This window comes from Molothrus aeneus, chromosome 1 (assembly GCF_037042795.1).
Source record: "Molothrus aeneus isolate 106 chromosome 1, BPBGC_Maene_1.0, whole genome shotgun sequence".
NCBI lineage: Eukaryota > Metazoa > Chordata > Aves > Passeriformes > Icteridae > Molothrus > Molothrus aeneus.
Genome location: NC_089646.1, coordinates 10,589,968 through 10,603,442, shown reverse-complemented (window position 1 = coordinate 10,603,442; position 13,475 = coordinate 10,589,968). Strand labels below are relative to the sequence as shown.

Sequence of the window (13,475 nt, the reverse complement as noted above, 5' to 3'; positions counted from 1 at the left end):
GGAGGTCATCAGTCATGTTATACTGAAGCTTCCTTCCTTTGAATGGGTTTGCCTTGGGTCAATGCCATGTTCTAAAAAATAAATTCTGCTTTGTTTTTGTTGGACAGCTGAAACAATTGTGAATGTACTAGATTTCAAGAAGGATGTTGGTTTATGGCATGGAATTCTTACAGTAAGTATGTTTTTTATTCTCTCTGAGTATTTGAAAATAAACTAATCTAATATGCTTAGTGCTGTCACAAACTGAGATGTCCTACAGTTTCTTCTAATACAATTTTTTCTGCTTTGAAAGCAAAATAAATGTCATTTAAACCTTCTCTTAGTGCATTTACCCGTATTGAGCATGATAAAGATGTCAGTGTATTTTTATGTATCATGTCAAGTACTGTGATCACATTCTTATCATGTTATCTCACCAATATGTGATTTTGAGATCAAACTTTATAGCAGAAACAAATCATATTAGTACTGTCCTCTGTAGGGATATGATCCAGTGGCACAGTTCTATTGCCCCTGACTAGCTTTGCTGTCAAAACTCCCACCAACGGATGGTTTTGCTAACATTAAGTATTCCCAATACTTTAAGTTGCATTAATTTTCTACTTGATGTTGAAATGTTTTCCTCAATTGACATGGGAGACAATTGACATATTTTCAAGGATTGCTTCTTAAGGTGCTGTTGCAATCAGTGACTGACAAATTGTTTACTATTCACTGATCATTTTAAGAACAGATGTCAAATCTTGAAGGGTCATTGTTTGGGGGTCCCATGATTTTGGGGGTCCCCGGAATTCCCAGTGATCAAATATGTTTTTCCCCTGCAGTGTTACTCTGTTCTCACTATCAAAGTGCAATAATAACATTTCTGAAGCAGAAATGATTAGGCTTAACACCCATAAGTATCTCATGTTAAAAAACCATCTCTATCACTGGTTGAAGGCAAATGTCTAATAGAGATGTTCTGTGCCTTCCTTTGCTATTAATCTTGTTCTGAACTTCATTTTTTTTCAGTACTTGCCTGTTTTCCTGTGCCTATGCTTGTGCCAGACTGAAAGGATAACTATCTTTTGCAGCTCTCCAAGTGTTTAGATGACTAATCCACTGGGACACTTAACCCTTCTTAAACCTAGGTTTTCCAAAACAAATACTGTATTTAACCTGAGCTGCTATGAAGGGAAGTGTGTTGCCCTGAGGAGATATTTCTAAATGCTAACATAAGTAAAGCAGCAGCTCATTTACAGGATGTGTGTTTGACACTGAGAAATCACTGCTGAAATTGATGGGCTCAGACTGAGAGATCAGCTGTGGGTTTGTCATTGGTTTCACTCAGCTGCGTTTTCTAAACTTCCTGGAGCTCTTCATGACCTTAGTGAAAATACTGGAATTAGCTCACCTGGAGAGAGACTAAAACCTCCTTCATTAATTTTCTTTTAAAATGAATTGATTTCTGCTTAGTCTAGGATTTCAATTTCTTTGTCTCCTGTCTTTTAAATAATTTGTGCTCCGCTACCATTGGTAGCTTTTAGTCTTCCCAGAGATGGATTTCTATAGACAGATGTCTTACTGCTTTTGTCCTTTTTAGTACAGTGTTCATATATATGGCAGATTATCGGGCTTAGGGATAATATTTAACTACATAGCAAACATGCAGACATTCTTCACCCAATTTTTTTTTTTCTATTTAGAGTGACCCTCTGAGTATGAATAGAAAGAAAATGGTTTTTTTCAGTACTGCATAAAAGTTACAATCTGATTAGTATAAATCTTTAATCCTTAATTAAAGCATTGGAAAATGAGTGTCTGTTTTATCTTAATGTAGCTAGATAGGAAAAGATGAATGCCAGAACAGAGTGATTTGCACAGATGCCCATGCCCATAACACAATATGAGTAGTTGCCACAATTTTTGTATCAAACCCTTTTATCTTTTTGATTTCAGAGTGTCATGAACATGATGCATGTCATCAGTATTCCATACTCCTTAATGAAAGTGAATCCTCTGTCATGGATACAAAAAGTCTGTCAATACAAAGGTAAGGAACAGGAATATACAAAAGTTTGCTTGATAGCCAAACCCAAAAGTTCAAATTGATAACACAGCTGCCTAGCTTTTCTGTGGTGTGTTAGTAATTTTCTCATTGCTGTTGCAGCAAAAGTGGCCTGTGTGAAGTCCAGAGACATGCACTGGGCCTTGGTGGCACACCGGGACCAGAGGGACATCAACCTCTCCTCGCTGCGGATGCTGATAGTGGCTGATGGTGCCAACCCATGTAAGCTCTGCTGCTCCAGTGCAGGACACAGCAGGAAGGGGTTTCTTCTCTCTTGCACTTAGAGCTTCAATCTTCACCCCTCTTAGCTAAAATATTTGCAAAATATGCGGTGTGTCTACTACAAACAGTGTGACATTTGTGGAAACAGTGATCAATTTGGGATTTTTTCTAAAGTATATTGTTCTTTAGCTCATCCTGAAACAAACTTGATATTCCATACAATGTAAGTTGCAGTAAATCTAGTTTTGTTTAACATCACAGTCATGTATAAAGACTGAACCTATAAAAGTTGAAGCAATGAAAACCTTAAGCTAAAGAAAGGATCAGAACATTTCCTCTGAATGACAGTTCTCAGCTGCAGAAGTAAATGAGAATTTTAGAGGAACACTTAAGCTACTCTGAAGAAACACATCTAAATCACTTCATGGCAATTAACAGCATGAGCTGTTCCTCTGTATTATTTAAGATACCAGCATAGGGGTGTTCTGCTTGTTTGTAGTAGTTTGGAATTCATGAGTTAAATCCTCAATTTCCCTCATCCTAGAAGAGAACACTGCAATGAAATTGATACTGTAAATCTAGCAGTAATGCCTTTTCTATGTAAGCATAATGTAAAGATTTCATGTTTAAAAATTAGTCTTTATTCCCTGTACACATATACACAGCTGCTTATACATACATATAAATATAGTTGTAGCAGCTATGATGCATTTCCCAGTGGACAAGGATCCTTTTTAAATGATTTTTCCTGAAAAGTCTATATATTAAATAGTAAATTTGCAGTTTGAATAGCATCACTTCAGAAATCAAATGAGTTTTCTCTCTGATTATTTTTTCTTTTCTTTACCCCAGGGTCCATTTCTTCCTGTGATGCATTTCTCAATGTCTTCCAAAGTAAAGGTCTAAGGCAGGAGGTCATTTGTCCCTGTGCTAGTTCACCAGAGGCTCTCACTGTGGCTATTCGAAGGTATGTGTTACACCAGTGGAAACAGACCCACTGAATGTGTATATCTGGTAATTTGAAAAAAAAAATTAAATATGATTCTGCATATTTAAGTTCTATATGACATTCATAGTTTGCAATGTGTTTATGTCCAAGGAAGACAAACAAGAAGAATTTTTAGAGTAATGATTTAACTTTAGAATGCTTTATGGCTCCCGTTGCTGTAATTTTATCTCATTTTAAATTAAAGAAGTTGAAATGCAAAAGGAAATTCGGTAAATAAAAATGTAAAAATGCCACCGTAAGCATAAAATTAATTAAAATGAGAGAATTGAGTGGAATTGCCATTGAGGAAAACCATATTCTTAAGTACTCTGTTTAGAGAGAATTATGACCTTCTGCAGGCTGCTTTTGGCTGACAGGCACTTTTTAACCATTCACAGACTCTCAGTAATCATCTGGAAATGCTCTTTGAGTCTGAGGGATTTGTGACTAGAAATAAAATAGATAAATCCCACTAAAACTGCTAAATGCTACTAGAACTGTTAAGTGTTATGTATATACAATCACAGTGTTGTTCAAGTTGGAAATGACCTTTAAGATTATTGAATCCAACCATTGACCCAGCACTGCAAAGTCTTCACTAAACTGTGTCCCTGAGTGCCACTTCCACACATCTAAATACCCAAGGATAGTGTCTCAGCCTCTTCCCTGGGCAGCCTGTTCCAGTGCTTCTTCCTTTGGGTGGAGAAATTTTTCCTAAAATCCAATCTAAACCTCCCCTGGCACAACTTGAGGCCATTTCCTCTTGTTCTGTCTCTTGTTACCTGGGAGAAAAGACCCACCTAGCTACAGCCCCCTTCCAGACTACAACCTTCCTTATCACTTGGGATATATATAGGATATATATAGGATATCACTTAGGAAGTGATAAGGTCCCCTCTGAGCCTCCTTTCCTCCAGGCTGAGCCCCCCAGCACCCTCAGCCTCTCATAAGACTTTACTCCAGCAGCAGTATCCTGTCAGGAGGGCTGTAGCACACAGTCAATGGTGAAAGTATTGTCTGTTTTTGCAGAATTTTCCAAAAATTGTACATTGAACAGTAAGCACTTTGTTTTTAAGTTCATGTTTCTGCAGCCAATTATAATTGCTTCATGTTAGAACATGCAATATAAACGTGTAAAGCACTAAAATAGCATTTAGTAAAATACTTCCTGCCACAAATTCCTAAACACACAGTCCAAGTGAAATTTAACAAGATTTTCAATTAGCTTTCCAACAGAACATTTACAGGAGGAAGGACATGAGGCCAAGAGTGTGGTTGATTTTCAGCCACCTCATTATTAGCTTAGAACATCTGAAAGCAATCCATCAGGAACTTCCCCTGCCCAGGTTAGTTGTGTTTCTGTGAACCACAGGATTTCAGAGAGCCCTTCACTCAGCTCCACCTGCCTCTCTCACCTTCACACCAGAAGTACCAAGTGTCTTTCCCTTAGATGGGTTTCCCTGCCATTGGCTGTGCAGGTCTTTGCTTCCTTGGAATGAGCTCTTGCCTGTAAGTTCAGAGAGGAAGTAAATGGGCAGCAGACATCTCTTGTGCTGAGCATTGAGCAGGTTTTTAATTTCCTGGGCCGATTCTGGAAAATTTGGCTCAAATCACAGGTTAGGAAGTGGGAAAACTTCATAATGGCATGACTGGTATGCCCTTTCTAGACATAAGCTCTGTGTCTGTAGCTCTCTGAAGCACTAAAAAATCATTTCCAAATTAACTAACATTGAGACCTTACAAAAAAAAATTAATAGCACATAGCATTGTGGATAATTCAAAATAAAAAAATAGGCATTTTATCTTCAGTTCGTGACTGTGTAATTACAGAGCAGTTCTTACTGCAGTGAGTGTTACAGAACACATCTCCTTTTATTTGAGCTCTGTTTAATGGTAGGATAATGCTAGATGAACTTGGGAGATGTAGTATTTTTCATTTTGTTCAAGCCATCTCCACTGACAGTAAAGTCATTATCATACAATTTCCAAAGAGTTACTGCTGAAGTATGCATTAAAATGACTCCCTGCAGAGCAGAGATCCAGAGAGCTCACTGTTAATGCTCTGACTCTTTCAAATTCTATGGTGTATTTTTGCTGAACTTCCTACAGGCAAGAGTAACAAAACCAGTTCTCAGTTGAAATAGCCTTATAGTTTAGAAAAAGACAGTAATAGGCTAGAGGTGCTTCAGCCTTAGTGCTGAATCACAAAGTCTAATATTCAAAGGAATGTGTCATGCAAATTCATGTTATTCCCCTTTGGTTTACTGCATGTTAGTCTGAACCCACTTGCTTAAGGGAGTGCAAAAGTTTAAGGACAGGGTTTTTTTCCCTTTTAAATGGCTGGCAAAAAGCAGTGGTCAAATAGATTGTATTATCTGTAAATGGTGGGAGGAGCTGCTCTCAAAATGCTTTGTGTGATAAGTAGTGCAAGAAAATGGATGTGATGGAAGTCCAGATGGTCTCTGCCTCTGGAAGTCTGTGAGAAGCCTGCAGGAGACCTTTCTTCTCATGAGCACAAAATGTGTGTTTTGGGGAACAGGGACGAGGGAAAGTTGATCAATAATGTCACTGAAAGTTCCTTTTACATGATGGGAGTGTTATTTATCACAGGTGCTTGTTTACTAGTGCCATTTGTTATGCTCTAATGCAATTTCAAGCACGCTCACATCCTTCTTTGTTGACAATGTCACTCGAGAAATATGGCTCGTAAAACCTATTAATTGAAATTTATAGAGCCCATCAGGGCAAGGCTTACATGAGCAGGACTGGCTGAGGCCCATCTAGTATTTCAAGCACAATAGAGGAGAAATGTCACATCAAAGGACATTATCTGTTAAAAAAATAGTTGTGTTGTGATGGAGTATTTGGGAAAAACACACAATTGTGAGCTAAATATTGGCTATTTTATCCATCCTGAAAAGAGCTGGAATCTGCTCTTCATGGATGCATAATCTGAACTCAGATCAGCACCATGTCACCTTCCAGTTTTGCAATTTAAAATGCAGGACAGTGCAAGAGTCCTTCCAGACATGAAAAGCTCTGACACATTCCCCTGCCTTGGTAACTTGCATACATCAACACTCATTTACTCAAGGCACACTCTCCATAGGTATAATTGTATCCACTGGTGCAGCAGGTGGTTTTATACTGAAACAAGCTGACAGCATCTTGTGCTGATGCTGTGGAATTTTCCAGCAATGAATCCAAGCAAACTGAGGCGTTACCAAGAGGCTGCATCCACATTTTGACCATGACTGATGAAGGCATAATTTGTTTTAATTTTCTTGTGGTAAATTAGAATAGGAAGGATTCAATTAAATGCACTAAAATGAAGATGGTGAAGTCCTTGTGTCTTCCACAGATACTTGACAGTAAATCTATGCTATGTTGCCTCAAAATAGATAACATAGAATTTATCAAGTTATTTACTGATCAGTTCCAAATATTTGTTGTGCAGTTTCCTTCCATATTGTCTGCATCATCTTTCAGTATATTAAAAATTAGGTAACAGCTCTTTACTTGGGTGGTAAGGCAATCTTTATAAATTTTTCTGAAAATCAAATACAGGCTGTTTTGGGTAAGTGTGAAGGGATTACTTGCATCTCAGCAGCCCCATATATGTGGGTGGGTACTGAATGAAAGATGCAATTACTCAGAAATGACTGAAAAACAGGATTTTACTGGGCCTAACAGGGGAGGCAGAAAGGAGGAATTTTAAACCCTTGAAACAGAGGAGTATTTGCAATAGCAGTGCATTGAGCACAAGGAAAGCTTTGCACCTGCCTGATGATGCACTGATGCTCTAACCCGTGCTCGCAGGCCCACAGATGACAGCAACCAGCCGCCGGGGAGAGGGGTCCTGTCCATGCACGGGCTCACCTACGGCGTGATTCGAGTGGACTCTGAAGAAAAGCTCTCTGTCCTGACTGTCCAGGATGTTGGCTTAGTGATGCCAGGAGGTGAGGAACTTCCTTTGAAACTTCTGATCTATTAATATAAGTGGCAGTAGAAAGTTGCAGCTGAGCGTACTTTGTCCTTGAAAACATTTTAGTCCAAAAGCATTACCTTACAAAACTTCATGGTTTGGAAAATCCCAAAACAAATGTTTGTCTGCATTTACCTCAGTCTATCTGTGCTTGCATTAGCAGCATGTATTAAGTAACCTGCCACCACATCTGTTCCTAAGCTGTGAAGTGTTGGTAGAGAAAATAAGGAAGTTAAAGTACTGTGGCTATAAATATCCATAAGTCCAACCAGGAAAAAAGGTTTCAGTAGGGAAAATTTTCATAGCCTGTGCTAAGGATCAATAAAATTGCTATCTGAAAGCTTGCAGAATATTTTTCCAAAGGTCTTGTGCTATTATCCAGCTACTAAATAGAGGAGGTATGACTGAAAAGTTCATGTTGATAAATTTAAACTGAAACCAGTGCTTCTGAAGAGGAAGGTAACACTTTTCATAAGGCAGCTACATTTTAAATAAGATGCTCTGGGTACTAGAAAAGGTTAATACTGTATTTTTGGTAAGAGAATGCTTGTTACGGACCAAAGCAATAAAACATAATGATGCATCTTCCAAAATTTCAGTTGAACAACTTAAAATAAAGGAAGATACAATTGGTTGTTGTTTAATAATTATCATACAAGATATTATAATAGATGTGCCATCTTGCACTTCATATTATGTTCTGATAAATTTAATGACAGTGCGTGCTCCTGTTTATCCTCTGAGTGAAAGATTTTGTACCCTTAAAAGATGTGTTGATTCCTTTCTAGTTCCCTGATCATCATATCCTCTTTGCAATTACAAAATCTACCAATGCTGTACTCCAACTCCAGAGATGATAGCTGAAGCAGCATCCCTGATTGTTGTTCAAGTGGTTGACAAAAAATAGTGCTTCTTTCTCAGACCTGTGCTTTCTAATCCCTCCTGTTTAGCTCCTGCTGTCTCTGCAGGCCTGTAACACCAGACAGAGGGAGTCTGAGCTCTGATAGATTCTCAGTAAAACAGCCCTATTGGTCTGCTGGAATATCTTGGTCTTTCATATGGTGTTACTTGCTACTTTCTGAGAGGTGGATTTCCTGGTTTTCTGCCTCCCTGGCTGTATAGTAATTATCAAGGGCTCTATTAGGGTATTTCATTTTGCACTGACTGAGGCAGATCTGCTTTTCACTATGCAAAGCTGGGAACACAATCACATTTCACAGCAATATTACAGATGAACTGCAGTTTCAGAGAGCAAGATAAATAGGTATTGTTATCAATGTAAAGACTGAGTTTACATAAAGATCCTTGCATTCTTGATATAAATAAAACCACTTGATTATGTTGAACACCATAATGTTCAAGAAACTGATTGTTAGACATTAGTTCTACATGTAATTCATTTGTTTATGTCATCTCCACCATGATGTCTTTCTCACAGCACTTATATTATACTGTGGTTCACTTTATAATATTTTTAAAATTCCTTTCTTCTCCTTCTAGCTATAATGTGTTCAGTGAAGCCAGATGGAATTCCTCAGCTCTGTAAAACAGATGAAATAGGAGAGCTTTGTGTATGTGCTATTGCAACAGGTACATCATATTATGGGCTCTCGGGCATGACCAAAAATACCTTTGAGGTAAGTTGACAAAAAGTGCTATATAAAATCCTTCCTTTTGAACTTTTTCTGATTCAAGGTAATATTTGACATGAAGTACTGCTATTAACAGTATAAGAATAGCAATATTAATCAATTCTTGTGGCTTGGGACCTACATTCTAGCCAGATAATCTGCACTGAAGCCCATTTCATTAAGTGCAATAGTAGATCTTTATGTAAGTTTAGTTTGGGCTCTGAAGAGCTTTTACTTCAATGTTCAAATAAGATACTGGGAGCTGAAAAAAATCAGAAGGAAAGGAATGAGAAAGACCAAGTTCAAAAGGTAATATTGTATAAATCTGTGTGCAGAATTTGATTATTGCAAACAGTAAGAAAGCTGCTTGGTATCTCTGGAAAGCACTTTTCAACATTTCCACAGCACTTCCAGCATTAAGGTTTCTATTTATACAGAATCCTGACAGATGTAGTCTTCAAGGGATGTATCTGAAGAGCAGAGAAACCTTTTCCTGATTAGTCCCCATCTGCTTTTGTTTGAATTGCATTAGGTGAAAGCCTTTTGGCTTTTAGGGATATGTTTTCTGACTCAGTGCACACAGCTGTATTGATAGCTCTGTAGTACCTGCTCACTTGTTATCATTAACTTCTGCTGAAGACCGTGTGTAAGGCTTCAGAAATTAGAGAAAAAGTGAAAAAACCCCTATTTTTAAGATAGAATTCTTTCTTGTTTAATATTTGTGGCAGAAATTAATACTAATACATTTAGGTTTCCCTTAAAAAACTCTCTGTTATTACCACTTTTAATAGACTAATGTGACTAATATCTCCTGCAAAATGCAGAGTTGAATGTTGTAAACACTGCACATTATATAATCAACGGAGACAAGTAGATATGATTCTACATCCTACTGTTGAAGTCAGGAATCATCCTATGCTATTGTGATCTGAAAATTGTTGACAGCTGATTTTTATGCTGCAAATACAATTGGCAATACCCAGTGTGGGTGATAATCCTGGATTTTACATACTTCAGGGTAGAAAGGTACTTCTGTTCATTTTGTAGTACTTGCTGTAATTGTGATATCATTCATAATTCATAATGTCAGCAGTTTAACACCATATTTAGACTGATTTAGACTTAATTCCTAATGCTAAGCAAATAAACTGCCATTGACTGAGCAGGACCACTCTATTTTGAAGTTAAGCATGATTTTAAGTGTTCTCTCAAAGTGGATCTCTGTTCTGTTTTACTGCTTAATTCCTGTTGCAGGTATTAGAGTGTCAAAGAGTTTTGTGTTCCTGCAATGAATTATGGCCAAGGATGTATAAGCATTAAATCTGTTCAATAAGAGTCACCCATGGGCATCTGGCAGCAGAATTTGACCTTTCTTTTTAGATGAGCCTTCAAGAACACTATATAGGCATGGTCTTCTACTTGCCATTGTCTTTTTGCCTTTAGACTATTTAAGTTTAAAGAAATGACTGCAGGAAAGTGTGGTTGTGTCAGAATGCAGCTCAGAGTAGCTCACATGCCAAAAGGATAACACTGTGCTAATTAGGGTAGAAAAAGCCATAGGAATCTGTCTGTGGAAGTCATGTATGGTGTTGAGACATTTAGAGAGGTGCTCTGTAGGGTTGTATTTTCACTCCCTGATGTGCTACAGAAGACATTATCACTAGTATTCTGAGAACTTAATTGACCTTAAATAAAAATGTGGTCAGCTGAAAGAATGGTTAATGTGCTGTACCTTAAAATAGCTTCACTTCTAGCCTGCCTATTTCTTACACTGTGCTGGAAATGGGCATGAGATACTGAAGAAAACCTCTACTGAGATGTTCCTGAGTTAAGCTCTCAGTTAACCTATACACAGCACCTCAGGTTGGCAGTCTGCTCAGCATGGGGTTTTATTTAATACAGTTGACGTTGATTTGTATTTTTTTTTTTAAGGTCATAAATTATTTACAGGCTCACAGTTACAGAAAATGTATATTGTAATCAGAGTGGGATTGAATTTGCTGGGACTCAGGTACATACCAGTGTAGGAGTTACCTGACACTCCCTTTATGATCAGTGAAGGATAAAGAGCATCACCAGTGACCTATTTACTTTGTTTCAGAATAGCCTGAAATACTTTGCAGCCTGATCTCTGTGTATAGAACTGAAGACTGTTTCTGTTTTGCAGGTGTTTCCTATGACCAGTTCTGGTGGCCCTATCACTGAATATCCTTTTATAAGGACTGGACTTCTAGGCTTTATAGGACCAGGTGGACTGGTCTTTGTTATTGGCAAAATGGATGGTTTGATGGTTGTCAGTGGAAGAAGACATAATGCTGATGACATTGTAGCAACAGCACTGGCTGTGGAACCCATGAAATTTGTCTACAGGGGGAGGTTTGATCCTTTCTTTCTTTATATTATGTAGAAATCTTTATTTGGCTTAGATGAAGTGTAAATTATCCAGATGCTTTCAGAAAGCAATGCCTGATGTGCATTGTAGTTTCCCTTCAGTTCTGTTCATATTGCCTGAACCAGGAGACAGCTGAGGGAAGCCCAAGGCAATGTTGAGGCAATGTTTGGATATCAAGGTCTTGAAACTGTGGTTACTGAAATTTCCAGTTGAACAGCTGGTTAATTCTGAGGGCGTTGGCTCGACAGGAGCCTTTCTGTGTGCACTGAACATTTCCAATAAGCCTTACACTGAAATTTTTGAATGTGAAAGTGGTTCTTTGTGTGACCTTCCTCATGTGCTGAAGCTGAGCAGGAGACATCCAAAACTTCTGAAGAGCCTCGTGCAATAGCGCGTGCTCACACTCCATCACATGTCAGAGCTCTCACAAAATGGTGTTGCAATTACCATCTTCTGAGATGGGGCCAAGGAAGGTGCTTATGCTGGCTGTTATATAACATCTTAGCAACAACCTTGGTGTGACCCAAATGTAGTGCTTTTCTTCTTCCAAGAATGTTCACTTCTCAATCCTGCTCTGACATTCTGCTTGTATATACATGACTGTAGAACAAAGCCTGCTGTTTCAACTCCAGAACTTATCTAAAACTGTTCTTGTAGCTTATTTCCCATAAATATGTTAATAATTGATACACCAGGAGTCTAACTAAGAAGGAAAGAAATCAGAGTTATAGAAGGTTAATGCAGAAGACAGGTTTTTCCCTCTGTCCTGGCACTAAATACTCCTCTCTCCTCCTATAGAATAGCAGTGTTTTCTGTGAGTGTGCTGCATGATGAAAGGATAGTTATTGTTGCTGAGCAAAGGCCAGACTCCACAGAAGAAGACAGTTTTCAGTGGATGAGTCGAGTTCTCCAGGTAATGCTCTATATGTATGTTTGGAAGCTATTTTTTTCTTACTTTATATCCATTTTATTGATCTTTCAGACTCCTAAGGTAACTGATATTTGTCTTTGAGTAATTGTGAATCCACCTTCAGTTGCACTTGCTCTTAATGAGCACAAAATGAGATTCTTTTGAGTGACAGTTCCTATCTGGGCTGCACACACCCAGAGAGTGATCCTTTTCCCAATCAAAATGCTATAAGAAAACAGGAATGAATTGAAGTAAATAATAGCAATGAGAGAGTAGCATTTGGTTTATAAGGATATAGTCATTCTTTATTTCAAAAGGGGAATGAATGAATGAATGAATGAATGAATGAATGAATGAATGAATGAATGAATGAATGATATACTCTTATAAGCTGTCAAAAAGCTGTCAGAGCTACCAGAGTCTCTTAACTGCTCACAGTTATAAGCATGGTACAGAATTGGCCTCACCCAGATTTATTTTCTCTGACAGGTGAGAGAGAATTATGTGTTTCCAGTGTACCATGTTGATAGCTAAAATAAACTGAATGAAACTCGGCCTAAAAATCCTAATTTCCCTCCAGTGAAATGAAGGAAAGTGATTGATTAGTGATTGATTAGATTGATTAGCTCAGATCCAGGTATCTACAGCGAGGTTATCTTCTTAGAAGGATACCTCTTCCAAAGAATCCCCTTCCAGCAGTCTGGCAACTCAGGGGTTTTTTTCAACTCTAATGCCCACACACAAAAATGTTAGATACTTTAAATAGGGTCATCTTCCATCTCTGTGGTTAATCCAATTCAGACTCAAAAGCAACTGATTTAATGGAGATGTGGTCAGATTAAGTCTGTTTGTTGCCACCTTGTGAAGTGCTCTCAGCTCTGTCTACAGTTGGTCTCCAGTTACTTCTACCTCCCTTTCCTACCTTCCTTCCTGTCCTTCTGCAAGGACTCTTCTCAATAAATATATTGCAGGCATATTTTTTGCTTTACCTTAGAGCTAAAGAAAAAGATCTCACACAATTCAGAGATGTTTGTTTTTATTCATCATTGCATTTTATTGAATAAGAAAAGGACTCTATCTACTGTGTTCTTCAAGAAACTGAACAAATAAGCTTTCACCCATCTCAAGACAGGCTCATCTGCTCTCTTGATTCAAAAGACAGCTACATTTCATACAGTGTAGAGGCACCTCCTATTCACAGTAGATCTAAATTATTACCAAGAAAAGATAGAACCTCTAGCTTGCTGTCACCCAAAAGCCTTTGAAACACCTAATAGCACCTAGGGCAGCTATTGTAGAA

At 38.1% G+C, this 13,475-nt stretch overlaps 1 protein-coding gene across 4 annotated transcripts in view; it reads left to right on the top strand.

The window, feature by feature from the left end:
• Nucleotides 1–13,475, top strand: part of DIP2C (disco interacting protein 2 homolog C) — a 309,262-nt gene that overhangs the window by 230,827 nt on the left and 64,960 nt on the right. For all 4 annotated transcript variants that reach the window (XM_066551280.1, XM_066551271.1, XM_066551265.1 and 1 more), the window contains 8 exons: nt 108–172; nt 1,939–2,032; nt 2,150–2,269; nt 3,122–3,236; nt 7,077–7,216; nt 8,743–8,879; nt 11,041–11,249; nt 12,064–12,178. In XM_066551280.1, coding sequence (XP_066407377.1) covers nt 108–172; nt 1,939–2,032; nt 2,150–2,269; nt 3,122–3,236; nt 7,077–7,216; nt 8,743–8,879; nt 11,041–11,249; nt 12,064–12,178 — 995 coding nt within the window. The remainder of the gene's footprint in view (nt 1–107; nt 173–1,938; nt 2,033–2,149; nt 2,270–3,121; nt 3,237–7,076; nt 7,217–8,742; nt 8,880–11,040; nt 11,250–12,063; nt 12,179–13,475) is intronic.